At 42.0% G+C, this 25972-nt stretch overlaps 1 protein-coding gene across 6 annotated transcripts in view; it reads right to left on the bottom strand.

The window, feature by feature from the left end:
* LOC141103222 (probable endonuclease 4) overlaps positions 1–25972 on the bottom strand; it is a 168157-nt gene that overhangs the window by 100164 nt on the left and 42021 nt on the right. For 4 of the 6 annotated variants that reach the window (XM_073592572.1, XM_073592571.1, XM_073592577.1 and 1 more), the window contains 2 exons: positions 22275–22376; positions 9048–9215 (listed from right to left, as the gene is read on the bottom strand). In XM_073592572.1, coding sequence (XP_073448673.1) covers positions 9048–9215; positions 22275–22376 — 270 coding nt within the window. The remainder of the gene's footprint in view (positions 1–9047; positions 9216–22274; positions 22377–25972) is intronic. The other 2 variants (XM_073592575.1, XM_073592576.1) reach the window with 2 other exon arrangements.

The following is a 25972-nucleotide window of genomic DNA, read 5'->3' as shown; positions in this document are numbered from 1 at the left end:
ACATGCTTCTCTGCCCACACTAAGATCTGGTTCACCTCTTTTTGAGCAGCTCGGCTCCTGGTGCCTCCCAGATGATTGACATAGGCCACTGCTGTGGCATTGTTGGACTGGATCCTGACCGGGCAACCCTGTAGCCTGATAGTCCAGGCCTTTAGGGCTAAATATACCGCACGGATCTCCAGAATGTTGATGGGTAAGGTCCTCTCTGTCTTGGACCATATCCCCTGAACCGCAGACTGTTCCAGAACTGCTCCCCAACCTGACAGCCTGGCATCTGTTGTTACCACCATCCAGGTAACCGGCAGAAAGGATTTCCCCTTCTGCAGGTTTTCAGGTATGAGCCACCAATTGAGGCTCTGACACACCGCATGAGACAGGTGCATCGGAAAGTCTAATGCCTGAACCTTCCTGTTCCAGGCCGACAGAATACTGTGTTGCAGCAGTCTTGAATAAAACTGAGCATAAGGAACTGCTTCGAATGAAGCTACCATCTTTCCTAGCAGCCTCATACAGAGGCGGACAGAAGGACCCTTCTTGGTCCTGACTGTTAGAATCAGCTCCCTTAAAGCAGTGATCTTTGCCTGAGGTAGAAATACTTTCTCCTGGTTTGTATCTATAATCAGACCTAAATACTCCAGTCTTCTTACTGGTTTTAGGAAAGATTTTTCTAGGTTGAGGATCCAACCTAGGTGTTCCAGATACTTGACTGTGGTCCTCAAGTTCCCATTCAAGGAGGCTACCAACTGGTCTATCAGTAGCAGGTCGTCTAGGTATGCTATGACAGCTATCCCCTGAGCCCTTAATCTGGCCAGAGGAGGGGACAAGACCTTTGTGAACACTCGAAGTGCAGTGGCTATCCCAAAAGACAGAGCCACAAACTGGAAATGGCGCCCTCCTATCTCAAAGCAAAGCAAGCAAGCAAACTTCTGATGAGCAGGAAAAATGGGCACATGCAGATATGCATCTCTGATGTCTATCGATGCCAGAAACTCTCCTCCCTGCAGGGTGGAGACTACTGTCCGAATTGATTCCATGCGGAAGGACTGAATCCTTAGGAATCGGTTCAGATCCCTTAAATCCAGAATGGGTCTGACATCCCCATTTGGTTTTTGGACCGTAAAAAGGTTGGAATAGAAGTCCAATCCTTGGTCCTTTGCGGGAACCATCATAATGACCTCCTGCGACAAAAGTCGCTCTAACGCTAGAAGGAGCGACTGCTTCTTCTCTGGGTCTCTGGGGACACTTGATATCAGGAACCGAGGAGAGGGAAATTCTTGAAACTCCAGCTTGTACCCTAAGGTTACTGTGGAGATTACCCATCTGTCCTGGAAGTCCTCCTGCCAGAGCTCTGAGAACTGTCGCAGTCTTCCCCCCACTCGAGCGAGCGGGGGCGCCTCCTTCATGAAGAGGTCTTAGTGTTTTGCCTAGTAGGCTTCTTCCCCCAGGACTTCTTTTGTCCCTGGGGTTGACTCTTGTTTCTGGACCCAGACGGAGGATGCCGTCGAGACTGCCTGGAGGCTGAAGCCCCTGGCGCTGGGGAAAGAGTCCATTTGAAAGAGGGACGCTTACTCTTCTTCTTAACAGGTAAGAGAGTACTTTTCCCACAAGAGATTCTCTTGATATAGTCATCCAAGTCTTCTCCAAACAACCTTGCACCACGAAATGGAAACCCGGCCAGCAGCTTCTTACATGGTGCTTCGGCTGACCAATTTTTCAGCCATAGGATTCTACGTATATGCACTAACCCCAGTGAAAGACGAGAGGTTTGCACGATAGAATCTCTGATGGCGTCAACAACATAACATAAGGCCGCAGGAAGGTTAGCCAATCCCTGGGCCTGCTGTTCAGGTAATACTTTGATAACCTGCTTAACATGGTCTCTTAAGTATTGACAGACTCCAATCGCTGCAACTGCAGGTTGAGCCACCGAACCTGCCAAGGAGAAAACATCCTTCAATAGGGATTCCATCTTTTTATCTACAGGATCCCTCATCATCTGAGCATTGTCTACAGGACAAGTCAGACTATTATTAACGGAGGAAATAGCCGCATCAATGGCCGGTATTCCCCACATTTTAATAAACTTTTCTTCCATTGGATAAAGTGTTGAAAACTTTTTCGGCGGAAAAAAACGTTTATCTGGGTGATCCCACTCAGAATAAATGAGCTTTTCAAGTAAATTATGAACAGAAAAGGCCTGTGATGTTTGAGGAGGTTTCAGTGACCCTAAAGAAGAAGAGGGTTCTTTAGTTGATTCAGATATGGGCAACTTAAATGTGGAGCGGACCAATCCAGTAAGGATCTGCACTAAGACTTTCTCCTCCTGGGAAGTCGCAGAAGGTCCCTCTCCATCTGATTCCTCCGAAGAGTAATCATCCGACCCATCCCGATCCTCTGAAAGGGATTCCTCTCCTTTATCCCAGAGCTCCTCTTCCTGAGGGTCTTGGGGATCAGAGGAAGGCCTAGTGCGTTTTCTTCCACTGAGTGAAGATGTAATCACGGCCATTAATCTTTCCTCTAAACCATTAATATCTGAGGAAAAAACCTCCTGTGTAATGTATACAGGGGCTGAAGTGCCGGAGGCAGGTATAGGCCCTGACCCCAATGGCTCCCTCTGGCTAGCCGTCCCTGGCCCCTCAGGAGGGGAGGATGCTGCAGAAAGGGGGTCGTCAGAACCTGAACGAGATCCCCTAGAGTCTCTGATTCTTGGGGTGTTTGAACCTGTTCTACCCATAGTGCAAAGCAACAAGGTGGAGGTATCACAAAATGAACACTGACTGCTGAGCGACGTAGTCCGGCTAAAAGCCTTGCTACCCAATGCCCAGTCTGGTGTTACCTTAGTAAATGCTGCCTAGGAGAATGCCTGTGTCCCACCTTACATGCGACCGTCAGCTCTGTGTCCCTCCGAAGGCTGTGTGCACCTGTACAAAGTGCCTTTAATAGCCTGCAGCTGGCCTGTGTGGGCGTCTGAGCACGCTGTGCTGATGCCCCGCCCCCCGCTTACCACCCCCCCTCGTATTTCGAAAAACAAGCGCTTCCCGCGCTGGCCGACCCTCCGGACACAATATGGAGGAAAGGCTGGGGGAGGGGGAGGAAGGAGAGAGGCCAGTAGTGATGGGCCTGCACGATGGCGGCAAATGGCGGCGGCGGTGATAGAGCAGTGTACAACCGCCTCACAGACACCTGCGGCCTCCCTCTAGCCTAGGGGAACATTCCTGAGGAAAAATCCCCCTATCCCATCCTACCTGGAACCGGCCAGAGGAGCGTGTGCAGCGTGGAAACACAGAGACAGACATCAGCATGAGAAGGTATGTGCTCTTGGCAGCCCCTGGTGGTCACAATAGGCATAGCATGCATTTACCTTAAAGGAGAAAACTAGAATTAAAAAATTCTGTGGAATCTCCTCTTACCTTATCCAGCCGCAGGGTTCTGTTATACAGACCCAATCTTCACCTCTCACGGTGGGCTCCGTTTTAAAAAACCGTCAGAGACTGGGGCCCCCTACAAATAGGGGGATCCACAGTTCTGGCCCTGTAAAGCACCCGGCTAGAAATTAGGCTAGGAAAACCATTTTCTAATATGCGGGGTCCAGCTCTCTAAAAAGAGAAGCGTTACAGGTAAAACCTCGTTTCTTCGGACACGAGGCCCGGGTACCATCCAATTCGGCCTAGAAAGACACTTTGGAATGGATCCGGTTCGCCTCGCCTGCCCCAGTATAGGATATAGGATAATCCCTTTGGAGCTCAGCACAGGACATCTTTACACGTCCATCACCTAAGACACTGGCGTAAAAACTGAGGTATCCCTGCAGGGGGAGGGATTATATAGGGGGTTGAACTTTCTGATAGGGTGTGCCAGTGTCCAATCACCAGTGATACCTATATAACCCATCAGTAATTACTGAGGCCCTGTATCCCATGATGTTCGAGGAAGAAATATATACATTTAAAGTAGGGCTGTGGAAATTAAAGATTAGTTCCTCGATTAATCCTTAATTTTTTTGATCGATCAAAATTCTTTTGATCGGTACTCACCTCTCCGCCGGCTTCCGGGTCTTCAGGGAGTTCCCCCGTCCCAAGTGCCTCCGTCTGCTAACGAAGGGAAGGGGGGAAGAGTCCAGTGACGTCGATGTCCGTGACGTCACCGGACAGCCTGGACAGTGATGGTAAATATGGATGTGGTTAACTGGGATCATTCAGTGAGCTAAGTGTAGGCAAATTTGATAACCAAATTTGACAGTCAATATACTATAAAAGTTTTATAATTAAAGTTAAACTAACTTTCTACGTTTTTCTTAAAGTTTAATAAAAAAATTACTTACGTCAGTGCAACAGTTTGAATTTAAAACGTATTTGTGTGAACTGTGAAGTTAAGTCATGGATTGTGTAAACTAACTAATGTCGGGTGATTGTATATAATGTATACCACATTTACCACTGAGTAATGCAGAGTTGCAATGCAAGGAGATCAGCTAAAAGTAGTTAGATCTGTATGTGCGTTATAATTAATCGATTAAAAAAAAAAAAAATCGATTAATCGAACATGAAAATTTTAATCAGTAACAGCCCTAACAGCTGCATTATTTGTGTCTTGTATAGCTGCCCGGATTTTAGCTTTAGGCAATACAGCTTGATCACCATTCTTGCCCCCAGCCTGTGTCTGGCAATAAAAAAGCAGCAGCAGCACACCAATGAGCTTATTCCTCTGCTCACTTTGTTTGGTCTCCTCCTGTCAGCACATGTGCAGGTAGTGCACATGATTTGCTTCTAAGGATCTCCCCTCTCTTACCAGTTCTACCATACAGGTTGTCAAAGGAGATCAAATTCATTATATATTATTTGCATTACATAGTAAGTGAGGTTCAAAAAAGACAAGTCCATCAAGTCCAACCTATGTGTGTGATTTTAGGTCAGTATTACATCGTATATCCCTGTATGTTATGGTCGTTCAGGTGCTTATCTAATAGTTTTTTAAATTATCTATGCTCCCAGCTGAAACCACTGCCTGTGGAAGAGAATTCCACATCCTAACCGCTCTTACAGTAAATAACCCTCTACGCAGTTTAAGGTTAAACCCATTTTCTTCAAATTTTATGGGAATGGGCGTGTGTCTTATTAAATTCCCTTTTGCTGAAAATTGTTATCCCTATTGTGGGGTCATCAGTACGGTATTTGTACATTGAAATCATATCCCCTCTCAAGTGTCACATTTTCCAGAAAGAACAAGTTCAGTGCTCGAAACCTTTCCGCATAACTAGGTTCCTCCAGTCCCTTTATTTGTTTTGTTGCCCTTCTCTGGACTCTCTCCAGTTCCAGCACATCCTTCCTGAGGACTGGTGCCCAGAACTGGACAGCATACTCCAGGTGCAGCTAGACCAGAGTCTTGTAGATTGGGAGAATTATCGTTTTATCTCTGGAGGTAATCCCCTTTTTAATGCATGCCAATATTCTGTTTGCTTTACTTGCAGCAGCTTGGCATTGCATGCCATTGCTGAGCCTGTCATCTACTAGGACCCCAGGTCCATTTCCATCCTAGATTACCCCAGAGGTTCTCCCCCTAGGGAGTAGATCATGTTTTTGCCACCTAAATGCATTATTTTACATTTTTATACAATAAACCTAATTTGCCATGTAGTTGCCCACTCCATTAATTTGTTCAAATCTTCTTGCAAGGTTTCCACATCCTGCGGAGCAGTTATTGCCCTGCTTAGCATCGTCCGCAAATACAGAGATTGAGCTGTTTATCCCATCCTCCAGGTCATTTATGAATAAATTAAATAGGATTGGTCCCAGGACAGGACCCCACTTTCCACCCCAGACCATTCCGAGTACTTTCCATTTATCACTACCCTCTGAACTCGCCCCTGTAGCCACTTTTTAATCTCACCCTATGGTCAATGCCAACAGACTTTACTTTGTACAGTAAAAAAGTTTATGGGGGAACTGTATCAAATGCTTTTGCAAAATCCATATACACCACATCTACGGGCCTTCCTTTATCTAGATGGCAGCTCACCTCCTCATAGAAGGTTAATAGATTGGTTTGGCAAGAACGATTCTTCATGAATCCATGCTGATTACTGCTAATGATACCGTTGTCATTACTAAAATCTTGTATATAGTTCCTTATCATCCCCCCCAAGAGCTTGCATACAGTTGATGTTAGGCTAACTGGTCTGTAAATCCCAGGGATGTATCTTGGCCCTTTTTTAAATATTGGTGCTACATTGGCTTTTCTCCAATCAGTTGGTACCATTCCAGTCAGTAGACTGTTCGTAAAAATTAGGAACAATGGTCTGGCAATTACTTGACTGAGTCCCTTAAGGACCCTCGGGTGCAAGCCATCTGGTCCCAGTGACTTATTAATGTTAAGTTTTTCAAGTCTATTTCTAATTCTGTCCTCGGTTAGCCAGGAGGGTGCTTCCTGTGATGTGTCATGAGGATAAACATTGCAGTTTTGGTTACTGAAGCCTCCCGTTTCCCTCGTGAAGACTGAGGAGAAGAATAAATTCAATACCTTCGCCATCTCTCCATCCTTAGTAACCCGATTCCCTTCATTATTCTTTATGGGACCAATATGATATGACCTCCCTTTCTTACTATTTATGTACTTAAAGAATTTCTTGGGATTTTTTTTTACTCTCCTCCACTATGTGCCTTTTCGTTTTCTATCTTAGCCTCCCTGATTGCACCCTTACATTTCTTGTTGCATTCTTTGTAAAAGTTGGAATGCTGATGATGAACCCTCGCCTTGTATTTTTTGAAGGCCTTCTCCTTTGCTTTTATATCCATTTTTACGTTGGAGTTAAGCCACCCAGGACTTTTATTAGCTCTTTTAAATTTATTTCCCATTGGGATGCACTGGCTAATGCCCTTATTTAATATGCTCTTTAAGACCGGGCCTCTTTTTTAGATGTGTTTACAAGTTAAAAACAGGGTTTTTGCTAGAAAATTACTTAGAACCCCCAAACATCATACATTTGTTTTCTAACACCCTAGAGAATAAAATGGCGGTCGTTGCAATACTTTCTGTCACACCATATTTGCGCAGCGGTCTTACAAGCGCACTTTTTTTTTTAAAAGATACACTTTTTTGAATTAAAAAATAAGACAACAGTAAATTTAGCCCATTTTTTTTATATTGTGAAAGATACTGTTACACCGAGTAAATTGATTCCCAACATGTCACGCTTCAAAATTGCGCCAGCATTAACTTTTACCCTTAAAAATCTCCATAGGCGACATTTAAAAAAATTCGACAGGTTGCATGTTTTGCATTACAGAGGAGGTCTAGGGCTAGAATTATTGCTCTCGCTCTACCAATTGCGGCGATACCTCACATGTGTGGTTTGAACACCGTTTTCATATGCGGGCGCTACTCACGTATGCGTTTGCTTCTGCATGCAAGCTCGGCGAGATGGGGTGCGTTTAAAAAAAAAATGTTATCTTTTATTTTTACACTGTTTTTTAAAAAAAAAATTGTGTCACTTTTATTCCTCTTACAAGGAATGTAAACATCCCTTGTAATAGAAAAAAAAGCATGACAGGACCTCTTAAATATGAGATCTGGGGTCAAAAAGACCTCAGATCTCATATTTACACTAAAATGCAATAAAAAAAAAATGTTGTTGATTAAAAGAATGAAAAAAAAAAAATGGCCCTTTAAAAGCTATGGGCAGAAGTGACGTTTTGATGTTGCTTCTGCCCTGCAGTGTCATGGAGACGGGTACGGGCCATTTTCCCCTCACTCATCTCCATGCACAGCCACAGGAAGGAATCCGATCGCCGCCGCCGCCGGCTCTGGTAAGCAGCGGAGGGCACCGGATCGCGGTGGGAGGGGGGGCCCCCCTCACGTCGCCGATAAAAGTGATCTTGCGGCGAATCTACCGCAGAGACCACATTTATCTTGTACCGGACTGCTGGCCGAACACGGGGATACTGGGGTTATGGCAGCTAGCTGCTGCCATAACAACGATATCCGTCCTCTAGGTACGTACATCGGCGTGCGGTGGTCCGGAAGTGGTTAAACCATACCCATTTTTCCTCTGTGTCCTTTGTTCCTACGATTTTATCCCAATTATTATCTTCTAGCAAGGATCTTTTGAAATTCAGTGTCTTGGTATTCCTCTTATGTTGCCTATTTGTGTGATTTATACTAAAGCTAATTGACCTGTGGTCGCTGTTTCCAAAATTGCCCCGTATTTCCACATACGTGATCAGGTCTGTATTGCTGGTAAATCAGTAGGTCTAGTAACGCTTGGTTTCTAGTTGGTGCATTTACCAACTGACCCATGAAATTGTCCTGCAAGACATTTAGGAACTGGCGAGCCTTAGATGAATGCGTGGTCCCTTCACCCAGTCTATGTTTGGATAATTAAAATCCCCTATTTTAATGACACTTCCCATTCTTGCCACTAATCCAAATTGTGATAGGAGGTCCACCTCCTCCCTCTGGTTAGGGGGCCTATAGCATACTCCCAGTATTACTTTCCCCTTAGTTTCCTCCCTTTGTAGCTCTACTCTTAAGGATTTCACCTCCTTCCTTGCTCCCTTAGTGATGTCATCTCTCACATTCACTTGTACATCATTTTTGATATAGAGGCATACCCCTCCCCCTTTTTTTAACCTCTATATCCCTGCGATATAGGGAATACCCTTGAATGGTTGCCAGAAAATCGTGAGAGCTGTCGAACCAAGTTTCTGTAATTCCTACAAAATCTAAACCCTCCTCGTACAACAGTAGCTCTAGTTCTCCCATCTTGTACGCCAGACTCCTGGCATTGGTGAACATGCCACGTAGTTTAGACTGGTCGTATATCTCCTTATTAGGTGCTCTAGGGTTGCAAAATAGGATTTGTTACTATACTTACCTCGGGTTTAGGTGCTTTAGACAACCTACCACCAATGCCCCCAATACTACCCTCTGGAATATGCTCTGCGCTGACTATCTCTAACATTGATTGGAGTTTTTAGATTTGCCTGAAATTTACATCATAGTTTTAAATATTCTGTTATAGAAGCAATTGAAAAATGTATTTCTAAATATACCTTGAATGGAAACATGAGCTCCGACATACTTTTTGGAAGTTGAGCAAAGCTGTAGACGTCTTGGTATTAGATCTGTGACTTCAATACTTTCTTCAATTTTCTTGGTCTTTTCCCTAGTAGATATCTTTGTCTCATTTTTCTTTCTCTTAGATATTTTAGCCCCGTTCGCTATCATAAAATACAAATTAAATAATTTTAATAATCTGATGTCTCTTTTCTGATTTCTCATAACAACAAAAACAGCATTATTCTAAGAGAAATAAAAAAAATACACAGGGCCAGCATGCAGTCAAGTGCTACAGTTTAAATATTGTCTAATCAATACATAGGATTAGCAAGATTGCAACTGTACGTACTGTATTGTTAGTCTTGTCAAGTTAATGCAACCCAACCACAATTTCAAAGTCTGCTGGTATATATTTTAGGCCTGTAATTAAGGTATATGAAGAAGCTTTTCCACATTTGGAGATTAAATCTCTTTTTCTCCAGACGTAAAAAGTGCCCACTTCTCTTCTGTGATGACCTTAAAGTGAATAACTCAACACCAAGTTCACTATATGGACCACTTATGTATTTATACATGTTGATCATATCCTCCCTTAATAAGCTCTTCTCAAGAGAGAATAAATTCAGTTCCTCTAATCTTTCCTCATAGCTGAGCAACTCCATGCCTCCTAGTATCCCTCTAGGCGTGCGTTTGCCTGGCTTGTCAATGTAAGCTGCAACAGCTGCTATGTTTGCACTGCATTCCCAGCATTCCTCCAGACGGCCACAGGACCCCTGATTTAGTGCAAGGGCTGCCTGATTGGAATACTGAATGAATGGATAGATAGATGGGACCTACTATTCCACAGTTTCGGTAAATCTAAAGGACATTGTACAGAGGTTGTACAATTAGATTATATAGTGTATGGCCACCTTTTTACATGTACATAGAAGGGAGTGGACAGAGATACTCAGCTGTCAGGTCCCATTCACATCTCTGTACGTATTTTTTGGGAGGGGTTTGGTAGCTTTTCTGCTCATCGCACATAGGTCAGCCCATTCAGTTGAATGGACTGCCCTATGCATGGCAAATTCTCTAAGAAGCTCCAAAACTCTTTTATGAGCAGAGCATGGTGCCTTGCTTTACCTCGCTTTTTGGTGCGTTTGCAGCACATTTGTCGTGCAACAAAATGCACGGCAAACATACTCCTGGTACCCATGCTTGGGGTGCCATTAACACTGAATGGTAACGCAAGCAACATATGCATTTGTACTGAAATATTATCCGATCTCATATATCCTTTTAAACCAACGAACCTTCTCCTAGATCTATAAGAGAAAATAAGAGGCGCTCATATCCCTAGTGCTAGAAATCACATATGCTGTAATTCCCTCAAAAAAAATAAAATTTTTTTGACAACATCTAAATGTGCAACTTAATGCATAAACCTAATGGTGTTTAACAACTCTAATCAAACCATGCAAAAATACAACTACTGTGCACGTGAAACAAGCTGTGACACCCAAAATAATTAATAAATAATTAATAAATGACTAAATCCCCAATTAGTGTGATTCATAAAATAAATATTAATAAGTGCAAAACAAATTATAATTATACTACAAAAAAATTAATATTTTGAAGCATGAAAAATCAGTCCTTGAAAGTCTTGTGACAAAAAATATATATATAACGTGATTTAATTTGTGACAAAGCAGTGTATGAAAATCGCACAGATCTTCTAAGGTGCAGTGATGTTGATAATGCTGAACTCCACGTGTCTTTCACCTCACCAGCGTGAAACGTGAATCCACTCCCAAAGGAATCTCACTCACCAAATGATTTTGCCAGCACTCTCATGCACGGCAAGAAACGCTTAGTAGTCACACTCCAGAGAAATCCAACATGCAGCAATTCCACAGTATATAGAATCAATCCACATGTAAAAGAATTGAAGAACTCACATAGCGTAAACCAGCACAGCAACTTTATTAAAACCACTACAATCTTCAATGGAAGCACTCACATTTTAAAAGATGAAAAACAGCAGTTAAAACAATGTGATTCACAGCAACTTCAATCTTTAGTGGATACACTCAGAACAACAAGTGGTCACGGCGGACCCGAGGTGTGTTGATGCAAGGACTCACGGTCTCTCTCACCCCCCTTCGTAGCGCGCCGTGCAATGACAGATTCTCCTTCGTATAGTGCGGCTCTCAGCGTTGCTCGTCACATCTCATAGCCACGCCCCCGACATGTTTCGTCATAGATCAGACTTATTCATGGGATTGGCTAACCCGGCTGTCCCTCATCCCTTATATCTCCTCCTCCCTGATCTCCCATAGGTTGGTGAGTCTGCATGCGCACATCTCGTGTCCCCGCTCCAATTATAGACCCGAGACTACGGCGCGCCGCTGTACAGGGATGCGGTTTGCCTTTACTTCACTGTAAACTGATATTTACTGCGGACTGATTACAACAAATACCTTAGATGGATCGCTTAGCCCTAGTAAATCCTGCATGACAGTGTAAACGATCACAACATTACTCCCATGGTAACATCTAAAGCATACCTCATTTACACGTTCTGTATACCAATGTAAGTGATCATAGTATTACTGCTATGGTCACATCTGAGAGCTTCCTAATTTGCATATCCTGCACACCAATGTAAGTGACCATAGCATACACTGCCATGACCACATCCAACATATACCTAATTTAATATTTATCCAACGCTATTTCATGACAAATATAATGGTCTATTATTTGCCAAATCAAAAGTTTTCACTCCGATTGCTGAAATAGCACATCAATAAATAAACCTATGCCTACAAAAAATTGCATGTTGAGTAAAAAATCCAACAAATTGCGGGTGTGCTAAAACTAAATAAAAAATATATATTAAAAAATATATATGCAAATATATATAAAAAAATCCTACAAATATCCCCTCATTCCCAGTAGACCTACAATTTACCAACATGGTGAGAATCTAATTAATTGAATACATTATAATAAAACTCCATATCATATAATACATGGAATATATACCATTAAAAAATATTTCTCATATCGATCCCCCTGTCCCATAATCCAGGGTCCCTCTACCAGAAGAAACGACCAGATAATCAAAACAGGGTCACCTAGCCCTAAACCTACTGTTAAAATGTTCAACCGCACCATGGCTCATCAGATTTAACCTCCTTCAATTAAAAATTCTTTATAAAACAGTTTAAATCTAGTTCTATATTTAACCCCCTAGGGGTTAAACTTTTCAATAAAAAGATCCAGCGAGTTTCCCTCTGCGATAGATCCCTGACCCTGTTAGAGCCTCTCCAAGACGGGTGGACCACATCGATTCCACAAAATTGTAAAAGCGAGGGGTCCTTTTGGTGCTTTTCTTTGAAGTGCAAAGAGACACTATGATACTTGTAACCATTCTTAATATTGGTTAAATGCTCCGAGATTCTGACCCTTAACAATCTTTTTGTTCTGCCCACATAAAGTAGGCCACAAGGACACCACATCAAGTATACAACAAAAGAGGAGTTGCAAGTGCTGAATTCCTTAATTTCAAAGGATTCACCTTCCCTATTTGTTACACTTGTCACTCCTCTGTGGCTCACTTTTACGGTCCTGCAGCATATGCATCTTCTGCAACAGTAAAAGCCCTTAAAGTTGAATCTCAGATTATTATGCCCAGGTGGATCCAAGATTTTTTTCACTACATGATCGCCAAAGCTTGGAGCCCTCCTGTAAATGAATCTCGGTTGATTCGGTAGGATCTGCCCCAAGTGTCTATCTTTGCGTAAGATGTGCCAATGCTTTTTGAATATCCACTCAATGTCTTTATATTGACAGTGGTACCCTGATGTGAACCCCAACTGATGTTGGCCCTCATTCATCTGGGGAACACTCCTCTTCTCAAAGCATTTCTCCCTCGGGGTTTGTGCCACCTCCTGAATAACCTTATTCAATACCTTAGTATCATATCCTTTCTGTATAAATTTCTTTCTGAGGATACCTGCCTGTTCGTAAAAATCATCTAACAATGTACAATTGCGTCGAACTCGTACCATCTGTCCCTTTGGAATATTTTTTATCCATCCGGGATGGTGGCCGCTTCTTATAGACAAATAGCTGTTACGATCTGTCGGTTTAAAAAACACTTTAGTCCTTAATGTGTCCACATATCTTTCGATCGTCACATCTAAAAAGTTAACCCTATCACTGCTAATCTGATATTCCAATTTAATATTGTTAGCATTATTGTTAAGTTCCTGTAAGAACTCAACTACCGATTCCTCAGTGCCTTCCCATATGAACAGGAGGTCATCAATAAATCTCCGATAAAATAAAAGCTGGGGTCTTCCAACATTAAAAACCTTCCTGTCCTCCCACTCCGCCATGAACAGGTTGGCGAGGCTGGGAGCAAATTTCGCTCCCATTGCCACGCCAACCTGCTGGGAATAAAAGTCACCATTGCACCAAAAATAATTATGGGACATGCAAAAATCCAGTACATGCCCCAAAAAACGCTTTTGTATACCAGGGATGTCATCTCTCCTGCTTAATGCCCAGTTTAGAGCTAAGGATGCGTCTTCATGTTGTATAATAGTATACAAAGAAGCTACATCAGCAGTTACCAAGTATACAGGCGATGTAGCATTCAATCTTACATCCTTAAGCAATGTCAACAAGTCTCCCGTATCTTTCAAATACGCCCTTGTGATCTTCACACTGGGCTGGAGGAATTTATCCAAGTACTCCCCCAGTCTGGCTGTGACAGACCCAATACCATTGACAATGGGGCGAGGCGGTGGGCATTGTGTGCTCTTATGTATTTTTGGTAGAGTATAGATAACAGGGATTCTACACGCACTGGGGATTAGATACCTCTTCTCCTTAAGATTCAAAGCATCCATTCTAAACCCCCATTCTACCAAAATCGACAACTGGGTTTTATATGCATCAGTCGGGTCAGAAGCCAATTTTTTATAGGTGGATCGATCTCCGACTAGTTCCAGGAGCTGGTTGAGGTAAAATGATTTATCTAACAATACCACTCCTCCCCCTTTATCCGCGGGTCGTATTATGAGATCCTTCTTCTCCTCCAACGACCGGATCCCTTCTTTGATATAATACGGATTGACCCCCTTATGTGGGGTGAGTTCCTCGATATCATTGAGCACCAAACTCTTGAACACTTCTATAAAGTGGTTGCCCGGATTCTGGGGGTTAAAAATTGACTTATTTTTGAGTCCTGTATCAATTCTAGTGTCAGGCACTCTTGATTTAATAGTGGATTCCACTGGATGGCTCAGAAAATATTTTTTTAATGTTCATGGCCCTGATAAATTTGTGTGTGTCTATGTAGATATCAAATTTATTCATTGCTTTTTTTGGGGCACATTTTAGACCTAAGTTCAAAATGTTGAGCTCTTTGTGATTGAGCTCAACACTACTCAGGTTGAAAATCCCTGTGTTTATGTGTCCCTCGGTCGCTTTCTTGGGTTGTTTCGATCGTCCTGCCCTACATCCCCTTCTTCTCTTCGGGGGGGGCATCTGATCGTAATTGTACCCCTGAGTGGGGGTGGATCTCCCTCCCTCTCTTTGGTATGAACCTTTGGGGTTCCTCCTCGGGGTTCCCCTCCCCCTCTGCCCTAAAAAAGGCACATTGTAAGGTACATATCCTAGTTGCTCATCATTTTCCAATGGAGCAAATCTATTATGTAGTGGGACATCAGTATTACCACCAATGTCTCGATGATATGGGGGATATTGTTGCCATTGCCTATAGTTTTGCGGGGTCTCATACCCATATGGAGCATCTCTCCCGTAATTCCTTGGGGAAGAGTACTCATTCTGGTGCCTTACCTGGTATCCCCCTCTTCCTCGCGACATGGGCCTCGGGGATTGATAATAATTTCGTCCATAATGGGCATCCATCATGCCTCTCCCTCTGTCACTGGGCTTAGGACCAGTAGCTCCCTGTGTACCCTTACCTTTATTGCCTATTTTTTTGTTATTCCCAGGATTAGGTAAGGGATTGCTGGAATTTACTGCTCCATTATTAGAGGCAAATGGGTTACTACTGGGGGGCAATCTGATCACCCATGTTACTCACATTTGTTGTTTGCCATGCATAAATTTTATTGGTTTTAAAATCATTAGAATCCCTATTAAACTTTTTCACTTTCTTCTTCTGCGTTTCTCGATCGACCCTTTCCAGCTTTTTCTTAATATTGACATTAAAGTCTTTCATTAGATTGGAATCCTTTATAGGTTCAAGCTTCTCTTGTAAAGTTTTTATTTTTTCATTTATCATATTTAACCTAATCTGTTTCCTTTTTAGGACTAGTGCTTGTAATTCCCTACCTACCTTATTAAAAAATTCCAGCCATTCAATCATGAACGGCTGGTCATTAAGACCATCCTGGGGTGGGACATCCCACCTCAGACTTCTAAAAATAAGATTCTCCCTACGGTAGTGCTCAAACGTGAACACGTCCCACCATGTTTTAAGTTGTTTCTCAAGTAAATTCTCGAGCATTTTTAATGCTCCTGAGAAATCCTCATCATTATCAGTCATTTGATGATCAGTAGAAAACACTGTATCGGGGTTTAGTAGCCTATTATTCAAAAAACTAAGTGCATCCATGGCCGCAAGCGGTTAAATGACAATAAGTATAAAAATGGGTAATCAGAATACTAAGCCGCCCTTAATTCAGAACTACCCCCACCGCGCCAGTGAATAAAGCTTACAACAATCAGGAATGAGATCCCGTGAATGGCTCACTCGGTATGTAATAAAATATATATATATATAACTCCCTAAATAAAAAGTGAAAAAAGAGCTGCCCCTTTAAAAACCATCAAACTGAAATATTATCCGATCTCATATATCCTTTTAAACCAACGAACCTTCTCCTAGATATATAAGAGCAAATAAGAGGCGCTCATATCCCTAGTGCTAGAAATCACATATGCTGTAATTCCCTCAAAAAAAATAAAAAATTTTTGACAACATCTAAATGTGCAACTTAATGCATAAACCTAATGGTGTTTAACAACTCTAATCAAACCATGCAAAAATACAACTACTGTGCACGTGAAACAAGCTGTGACACCCAAAATAATTAATAAATAATTAATAAATGACTAAATCCCCAATTAGTGTGATTCATAAAATAAATATTAATAAGTGCAAAACAAATTATAATTATACTACAAAAAAATTAATATTTTGAAGCATGAAAAATCAGTCCTTGAAAGTCTTGTGACAAAAAATATATATATAACGTGATTTAATTTGTGACAAAGCAGTGTATGAAAATCGCACAGATCTTCTAAGGTGCAGTGATGTTGATAATGCTGAACTCCACGTGTCTTTCACCTCACGATCAGATGCCCCCCCGAAGAGAAGAAGGGGATGTAGGGCAGGACGATCGAAACAACCCAAGAAAGCGACCGAGGGACACATAAACACAGGGATTTTCAACCTGAGTAGTGTTGAGCTCAATCACAAAGAGCTCAACATTTTGAACTTAGGTCTAAAATGTGCCCCAAAAAAAGCAATGAATAAATTTGATATCTACATAGACACACACAAATTTATCAGGGCCATGAACATTAAAAAATATTTTCTGAGCCATCCAGTGGAATCCACTATTAAATCAAGAGTGCCTGACACTAGAATTGATACAGGACTCAAAAATAATAAAAATCAATTTTTAACCCCCAGAATCCGAGCAACCACTTTATAGAAGTGTTCAAGAGTTTGGTGCTCAATGATATCGAGGAACTCACCCCACGTAAGGGGGTCAATCCGTATTATATCAAAGAAGGGATCCGGTCGTTGGAGGAGAAGAAGGATCTCATAATACGACCCGCGGATAAAGGGGGAGGAGTGGTATTGTTAGATAAATCATTTTACCTCAACCAGCTCCTGGAACTAGTCGGAGATCGATCCACCTATAAAAAATTGGCTTCTGACCCGACTGATGCATATAAAACCCAGTTGTCGATTTTGGTAGAATGGGGGTTTAGAATGGATGCTTTGAATCTTAAGGAGAAGAGGTATCTAATCCCCAGTGCGTGTAGAATCCCTGTTATCTATACTCTACCAAAAATACATAAGAGCACACAATGCCCACCGCCTCGCCCCATTGTCAATGGTATTGGGTCTGTCACAGCCAGACTGGGGGAGTACTTGGATAAATTCCTCCAGCCCAGTGTGAAGATCACAAGGGCGTATTTGAAAGATACGGGAGACTTGTTGACATTGCTTAAGGATGTAAGATTGAATGCTACATCGCCTGTATACTTGGTAACTGCTGATGTAGCTTCTTTGTATACTATTATACAACATGAAGACGCATCCTTAGCTCTAAACTGGGCATTAAGCAGGAGAGATGACATCCCTGGTATACAAAAGCGTTTTTTGGGGCATGTACTGGATTTTTGCATGTCCCATAATTATTTTTGGTGCAATGGTGACTTTTATTCCCAGCAGGTTGGCATGGCAATGGGAGCGAAATTTGCTCCCAGCCTCGCCAACCTGTTCATGGCGGAGTGGGAGGACAGGAAGGTTTTTAATGTTGGAAGACCCCAGCTTTTATTTTATCGGAGATTTATTGATGACCTCCTGTTCATATGGGAAGGCACTGAGGAATCGGTAGTTGAGTTCTTACAGGAACTTAACAATAATGCTAACAATATTAAATTGGAATATCAGATTAGAAGTGATAGGGTTAACTTTTTAGATGTGACGATCGAAAGATATGTGGACACATTAAGGACTAAAGTGTTTTTTAAACCGACAGATCGTAACAGCTATTTGTCTATAAGAAGCGGCCACCATCCCGGATGGATAAAAAATATTCCAAAGGGACAGATGGTACGAGTTCGACGCAATTGTACATTGTTAGATGATTTTTACGAACAGGCAGGTATCCTCAGAAAGAAATTTATACAGAAAGGATATGATACTAAGGTATTGAATAAGGTTATTCAGGAGGTGGCACAAACCCCGAGGGAGAAATGCTTTGAGAAGAGGAGTGTTCCCCAGATGATTGAGGGCCAACATCAGTTGGGGTTCACATCAGGGTACCACTGTCAATATAAAGACATTGAGTGGATATTCAAAAAGCATTGGCACATCTTACGCAAAGATAGACACTTGGGGCAGATCCTACCGAATCAACCGAGATTCATTTACAGGAGGGCTCCAAGCTTTGGCGATCATGTAGTGAAAAAAATCTTGGATCCACCTGGGCATAATAATCTGAGATTCGACTTTAAGGGCTTTTACTGTTGCAGAAGATGCATATGCTGCAGGACCGTAAAAGTGAGCCACAGAGGAGTGACAAGTGTAACAAATAGGGAAGGTGAATCCTTTGAAATTAAGGAATTCAGCACTTGCAACTCCTCTTTTGTTGTATACTTGATGTGGTGTCCTTGTGGCCTACTTTATGTGGGCAGAACAAAAAGATTGTTAAGGGTCAGAATCTCGGAGCATTTAACCAATATTAAGAATGGTTACAAGTATCATAGTGTCTCTTTGCACTTCAAAGAAAAGCACCAAAAGGACCCCTCGCTTTTACAATTTTGTGGAATCGATGTGGTCCACCCGTCTTGGAGAGGCTCTAACAGGGTCAGGGATCTATCGCAGAGGGAAACTCGCTGAATCTTTTTATTGAAAAGTTTAACCCCTAGGGGGTTAAATATAGAACTAGATTTAAACTGTTTTATAAAGAATTTTTAATTGAAGGAGGTTAAATCTGATGAGCCATGGAGCGGTTGAACATTTTAACAGTAGGTTTAGGGCTAGGTGACCCTGTTTTGATTATCTGGTCGTTTCTTCTGGTAGAGGGACCCTGGATTATGGGACAGGGGGATCGATATGAGAAATATTTTTTAATGGTATATATTCCATGTATTATATGATATGGAGTTTTATTATAATGTATTCAATTAATTAGATTCTCACCATGTTGGTAAATTGTAGGTCTACTGGGAATGAGGGGATATTTGTAGGATTTTTTTATATATATTTGCATATATATTTTTTAATATATATTTTTTATTTAGTTTTAGCACACCCGCAATTTGTTGGATTTTTTACTCAACATGCAATTTTTTGTAGGCATAGGTTTATTTATTGATGTGCTATTTCAGCGATCGGAGTGAAAACTTTTGATTTAGCAAATAATAGACCATTATATTTGTCATGAAATAGCGTTGGATAAATATTAAATTAGGTATATGTTGGATGTGGTCATGGCAGTGTATGCTATGGTCACTTACATTGGTGTGCAGGATATGCAAATTAGGAAGCTCTCAGATGTGACCATAGCAGTAATACTATGATCACTTACATTGGTATACAGAACGTGTAAATGAGGTATGCTTTAGATGTTACCATGGGAGTAATGTTGTGATCGTTTACACTGTCATGCAGGATTTACTAGGGCTAAGCGATCCATCTAAGGTATTTGTTGTAATCAGTCCGCAGTAAATATCAGTTTACAGTGAAGTAAAGGCAAACCGCATCCCTGTACAGCGGCGCGCCGTAGTCTCGGGTCTATAATTGGAGCGGGGACACGAGATGTGCGCATGCGGACTCACCAACCTATGGGAGATCAGGGAGGAGGAGATATAAGGGATGAGGGACAGCCGGGTTAGCCAATCCCATGAATAAGTCTGATCTATGACGAAACATGTCAGGGGCGTGGCTATGAGATGTGACGAGCAACGCTGAGAGCCGCACTATACGAAGGAGAATCTGTCATTGCACGGCGCGCTACGAAGGGGGGTGAGAGAGACCGTGAGTCCTTGCATCAACACACCTCGGGTCCACCGTGACCACTTGTTGTTCTGAGTGTATCCACTAAAGATTGAAGTTGCTGTGAATCACATTGTTTTAACTGCTGTTTTTCATCTTTTAAAATGTGAGTGCTTCCATTGAAGATTGTAGTGGTTTTAATAAAGTTGCTGTGCTGGTTTACGCTATGTGAGTTCTTCAATTCTTTTATATGTGGATTGATTCTATATACTGTGGAATTGCTGCATGTTGGATTTCTCTGGAGTGTGACTACTAAGTGTTTCTTGCCGTGAATGAGAGTGCTGGCAAAATCATTTGGTGAGTGAGATTCCTTTGGGAGTGGATTCACGTTTCACGCTGGTGAGGTGAAAGACACGTGGAGTTCAGCATTATCAACATCACTGCACCTTAGAAGATCTGTGCGATTTTCATACACTGCTTTGTCACAAATTAAATCACGTTATATATATATTTTTTGTCACAAGACTTTCAAGGACTGATTTTTCATGCTTCAAAATATTAATTTTTTTGTAGTATAATTATAATTTGTTTTGCACTTATTAATATTTATTTTATGAATCACACTAATTGGGGATTTAGTCATTTATTAATTATTTATTAATTATTTTGGGTGTCACAACTTGTTTCACGTGCACAGTAGTTGTATTTTTGCATGGTTTGATTAGAGTTGTTAAACACCATTAGGTTTATGCATTAAGTTGCACATTTAGAGGTTGTCAAAAAAATTTTATTTTTTTTGAGGGAATTACAGCATATGTGATTTCTAGCACTAGGGATATGAGCGCCTCTTATTTGCTCTTATATATCTAGGAGAAGGTTCGTTGGTTTAAAAGGATATATGAGATCGGATAATATTTCAGTTTGATGGTTTTTAAAGGGGCAGCTCTTTTTTCACTTTTTATTTAGGGAGTTATATATATATATATATATATATATATATATTTTATTACATACCGAGTGAGCCATTCACGGGATCTCATTCCTGATTGTTGTAAGCTTTATTCACTGGCGCAGTGGGGGTAGTTCTGAATTAAGGGCGGCTTAGTATTCTGATTACCCATTTTTATATGCATTTGTAGCACATTTCTGAAACGCACAGCAAAGTGCACATTTTTTTGTTCAGAAACACAGATGTGAATGGAGCCTCGTTGCTCTTGTTAAACAAACCAAATTTCACAGCCAATTCACACCTAACGTAGTGGGACCGTAAATTTTTTGACTCATTTTTCCCAAGGCATGAATAGCACAGCCCATTCAATGGGTTGCCCTACATGCAGCAAAGTAGCTCAAGGGTTATTTTGGAATGTTGCGGTTTGCATATTTTTTACTGTGTGTGTTTTGCTGCATTTGATGCTTTTTTTTTTTCACAGGGCAAAATGTGTGTTTGCTTCCTCATTTGGGGTGCCATTAACAATTAATGGCACTAAAAGCACAACTAATTCATTTTAGGTGTATAAAGGTGGCCATACACTATGCAATATAATTATACAAACTTTGTACAATTTTAAATTTACCAAAACTATGGGATAGGAGGAATCACCTATCTATCTATTCACTCTGTATCCAATGAGGCAGGCCCTTGCACTACATCAGAAGTGTCCAACCCATGGCCCACAGGCGGCCCCAGAGAGTTCAGCATACGGCCCCGGCCTGTTTGGAAGGATTCTGTGTAAACATAGCAGTTGTGGCAGCTTGCACTGAAAAACCCAGGCAAATGCACACCTGGAGGGATGCCAGTCGATGCCATGCAAACCTAGTTGAAGGGTGTGTATAAGGTCAGCTGGTAAACTCCTTCCTGTGTCTTACTGGCTCTCACGTCCCAAATCTACATACCACGAAGTCATGAAGTTTTCTATGAACACAGCAAGGGCTAAGGTAAGGTCTTGTTCTAAAAATCAAAGAAAGCTTTTTTTTCTGCAACAGAGGTACATTAATGGTATACTGGTACATAGGGGAGCTGGAATTTAGAAGAAAACAAAAAGTGAACTTAGCCCTTAAGTTCCCCTCTAAAGGGGCATTTTTTTATATTGTTTATGCTGGATATCAGCTTTAAACTCTACATACTATCATAATAACCTATACACATTTTAGTACAACATTTTCTTATCTACCATACACAGTTTGTGGAAGCCTCCTTCCAACACACATAATTACAGATCTGTTCTGCAGTCTCCTGTAACATTTATAAAAACATGAGAAAAACACACAACGGAACTGCTATCCATAGTAGCCAGATTTAGGTTCCCACGTAATGGGAGATGAAAACTGATTTGTCACTGCAGCATCCTTTGTTCCCAAATTAATTTCCTCAGTTTTTTTATAAATAGGTCTGTCACAGTTAGAGGTAGAGGGCAATATTTCTTTAAGAGACTAATAAAGTTCTCCAACTCACATTTGCCTGCTTCCTCCTTTATAGATATCTCTTCAGTATTCTGAGTCACAGTTACATCTTTCTTTCTCCTCTGTGTCTTCTGAAGTTCTGATATGACAATAACTATTATTCAATAAAAAAATATTAAAAAAAAAAATTCCTACTCACTTCTATACAGCTCAAAACACATTTACACTTTTCATCAAACCCTATACAACCCAATGGACAAAAAAAAACAAAACACACAGTTTCAGTCTGAAAAATGTACCAGTTTTTACACCACACCACTGGTTATGAGCATCTATGACACCCAATACTTATGCTGCATACGAGGTTATATTTAAAGAACACTGCAAGTCATTACAATTGATCCAGAAAAATATGCATATGGAGTTATATAAATCTTGACTTTTTCTGTAAAATTCTAATTTGGTGCCAAGTCCCTATTGGCATTTGACCTGCTTAAAGCAGGCTTTGCATTCCTAGAGACTCGTATGGGAATGCAAAATCTATTTGAAGAAAACAAAAGCCCAAATGACACAAGCCCCTATTATGATTGGAGGACTCACTGACTAATAGCGAGGCACAGAAGGGCAGGTAAAAGGTCAACTTTTATAAGAAATGCTAAGATTTACACATAATTTTGTTAAATTAGTATTAACCACATCCCGCGCGGCCTGGGGATGCTCAGCGCGGCGATGGGTGGTGCGTTGTTCCGCTTCGACACACTGCATCTCCGATCACAGTAAAGCGCCTATAACATAGGCGCTTTACCATGTGATCAGCTGTGTCCAATCACAGCGTAACTAGGAAGTGCCGGTTATCGGAGCGCAAGTAGAGGAGAGCAGATAAGCAGCTCTCCTGACAGGGGGGATCTGCACTGATAATCAGCGCAGTGATTATAAGTGCAGCCCCATCAGTGATGCCGCCTAGCAGTGATGCCAATCAGTGCCCATCAGTGATGCCTGTCAGTGCCTAATCAGTGCTGTCTATCATTGCCCATCTGTGCCGCCTATCAGTGCCCATAAAGGCTGCCCATCTGTGCCACCTATCAGAGCCCATCAGTGACACCTATTAGTGCCCATCAGTGCCACATTATAAGTGCTGCATATTAGTGCCTCCGCATCAGTGCCCATCAATGCAGCCTCATCAGTCCACCACATCAGTGAGGGAGAAAACATACTTATTTACAAAATGTTATAAAAGAAACGAAGAAAAACTTTTTTTATTTTTCAAAATTGTCTGTCTTTTTTCATTTGTTTAGCAAAAAACAAAAAAAACACAGTGGTGATTAAATACCACCAAAAGAAAGCTCTACTTGTCGCAAAAAAAAAAAAGTTTTCAGTATTGAAGTGGTTAAATAAATCCTGGATTGCTAAATGAATCAACTATGAGAGCAAGGATTTCATTTCGGAGGAAATAATAATTAAACACCTGCCAAATCTGTGCAAGAATAATGTTTTACCAAGTACAAGTATTTAACTTGGTGAATATGAAATCATTTTTATATTCACGATTGGGAGACACCAGGTAACCAGAACAGCAGCTTATATCAGCTCAGTGGATGGTAGATGCATAGTTCAAAGTACCCACAGCGAGTGCACGTAGGTCAGCGAGTGCACATAGGTCTGCACGTAGGTCTGCGAGTGCACATAGGTCTGCACGTAGGTCTGCGAGTGCACATAGGTCTGCACGTAGGTCTGCGAGTGCACATAGGTCTGCACGTAGGTCTGCGAGTGCACATAGGTCTGCACATAGGTCTGCACGTAGGTCTGCGAGTGCATGTAGGTCTGCGGGTACCTGTGTATTGTCTTGTTGAGTACCTGTGTATTGTCTTGTTGAGTATTAGTGTCAGGAAGCTAGTTAGCTAATTTGGACAGGGTATAATCCCCAATCCTCATTAAATTAATAGGTACGATACCCGGCAGTTGTGGAGAGGCGACTCATTGTACATCTTGCGGCATGTATGTGTTCCTTGATCATCCGATCAAGGGTGAATACTGCTGTGCAAAATGCAAGCACATTGTTTCCCTGGAAGCCCAGGTTCTGAATCTGGGGAAGCAACTGTCAGCACTGAAGTCCCTCCATACTAAAGGAGAGCCAGGAACATACATGGCAAGTGCCGGCAGGGGCCAGCACAGAGGCGGGTGGAGACAAAGAGGTGCAGGCACTAGGAAAGAGTAGATGGGTGACCGTCAGGAAGGGTAGAGGGGGAAGTGCCAGGGAGGCCGATCCAGGGCAGGAGCATCCAAATAAGTACACTCCATTGAGTGACAATGGTGAAACCAGTCAAGGACCAGCACTGCTGGAGCTGAGGGACTCCCCTAGCTGCCAGGGGAAGAACTCCTCCAGTGAGAGTGGGGGGGTAGCGAAGGGAAAGGAAAGACAGATTCTGGAGGTAGGGGACTCCATTCTTATGCCCTGTACACACAGTCAGATTTTCCAACGGAAAAAGTGCGATCGGATTGTGTTGTCGGAAATCCGATCGTGTGTGGGCTCCATCGGACTTTTTCCATCGGAATTTCCGACACACAAAGTTTGAGAGCAGGATATAAAATTTTCCGACAACAAAATCCGAAAATTCTGATCGTGTGTACACAAATCCAACGCACAAAGTGCCATGCATGCTCAGAATAAATTAAGAGACGAAAGCTATTGGCTACTGCCCCGTTTATAGTCCCGATGTACGTGTTTTACATCACCACGTTCAGAACGATCGGATTTTCCGACAACTTTGTGCCACCGTGTGTATGCAAGACAAGTTTGAGCCAACATCCGTTGGAAAAAATCCATGGATTTTGTTGTCGGAATGTCCGATCAATGTCCAATCATGTGTACAGGGCATAAGAAGGACAGAGAGGCTAATCTGTAACAAAGACCTGAAGCGCCGAACTGTATGTTGTCTACCGGGCGCTCGGGTTCGGCACATCAGGGATCTTGAGGACAGATTACTGGGAGGGGCTGGGAAAGCCCCAGCTGTCATGGTGCACGTTGGCACCAATGACAAAGTCAGAGGAAGATGGAGTGTCCTAAAGAACGATTTTAGGGACTTGGGAGCTAAATTGAGGAAAAGGACCTCCAAGGTAGTATTCTCAGGAATACTACCAGTACATCGAGCCACACCAGAAAGGCAGAGGGAGATTAGGGAAGTAAATAAGTGGCCGAAGAGCTGGTGTTGTAAGGAGGGGTTTGGGTTCCTGGAGGACTGGGCTGACTTCTCAGTCAATAACCGGTACTATAGAAGGGATGGACTACACCTAAATGAGGAGGGTGTAGATCAGCTGAGAATGAAGATGGCCAAAAAGTTAGAGGAGTTTTTAAACTAGGCAATGGGGGGTCCAGAGGTAGAGATAGTCAGCGCGGAACATATTCCAGAGGGTAGTATTGGGGGCATTAGTGATATGTTGACCAAAGCACATAAACCCAAGGTAAGTATAGTAGCAAGTCCTAGTTGCAATCTCGGAACACCCAATAAGAGGATAACATGCGACCAGTCTAAACTACGTAGCATGTTCACCAATGCCAGGAGCCTGGCGGACAAGATGGGTGAACTAGAGATACTGTTGTACGAATAGGATTTGGATTTTGTGGGAATTTCGGGCAACCATTCAAGGGTAAAATATATAGGAAATGCCACGCTCTAAACAGAAAGCTATCTGAAGGTGAGCAGCAACTAAAATGTGAGATACACACATATAAAAAATACAAAGAAAAAATAG

Source organism: Aquarana catesbeiana, linkage group LG07 (genome assembly GCF_042186555.1).
Source record: "Aquarana catesbeiana isolate 2022-GZ linkage group LG07, ASM4218655v1, whole genome shotgun sequence".
Lineage (NCBI taxonomy): Eukaryota > Metazoa > Chordata > Amphibia > Anura > Ranidae > Aquarana > Aquarana catesbeiana.
This window is presented reverse-complemented; position numbering and strand designations above follow the sequence as displayed.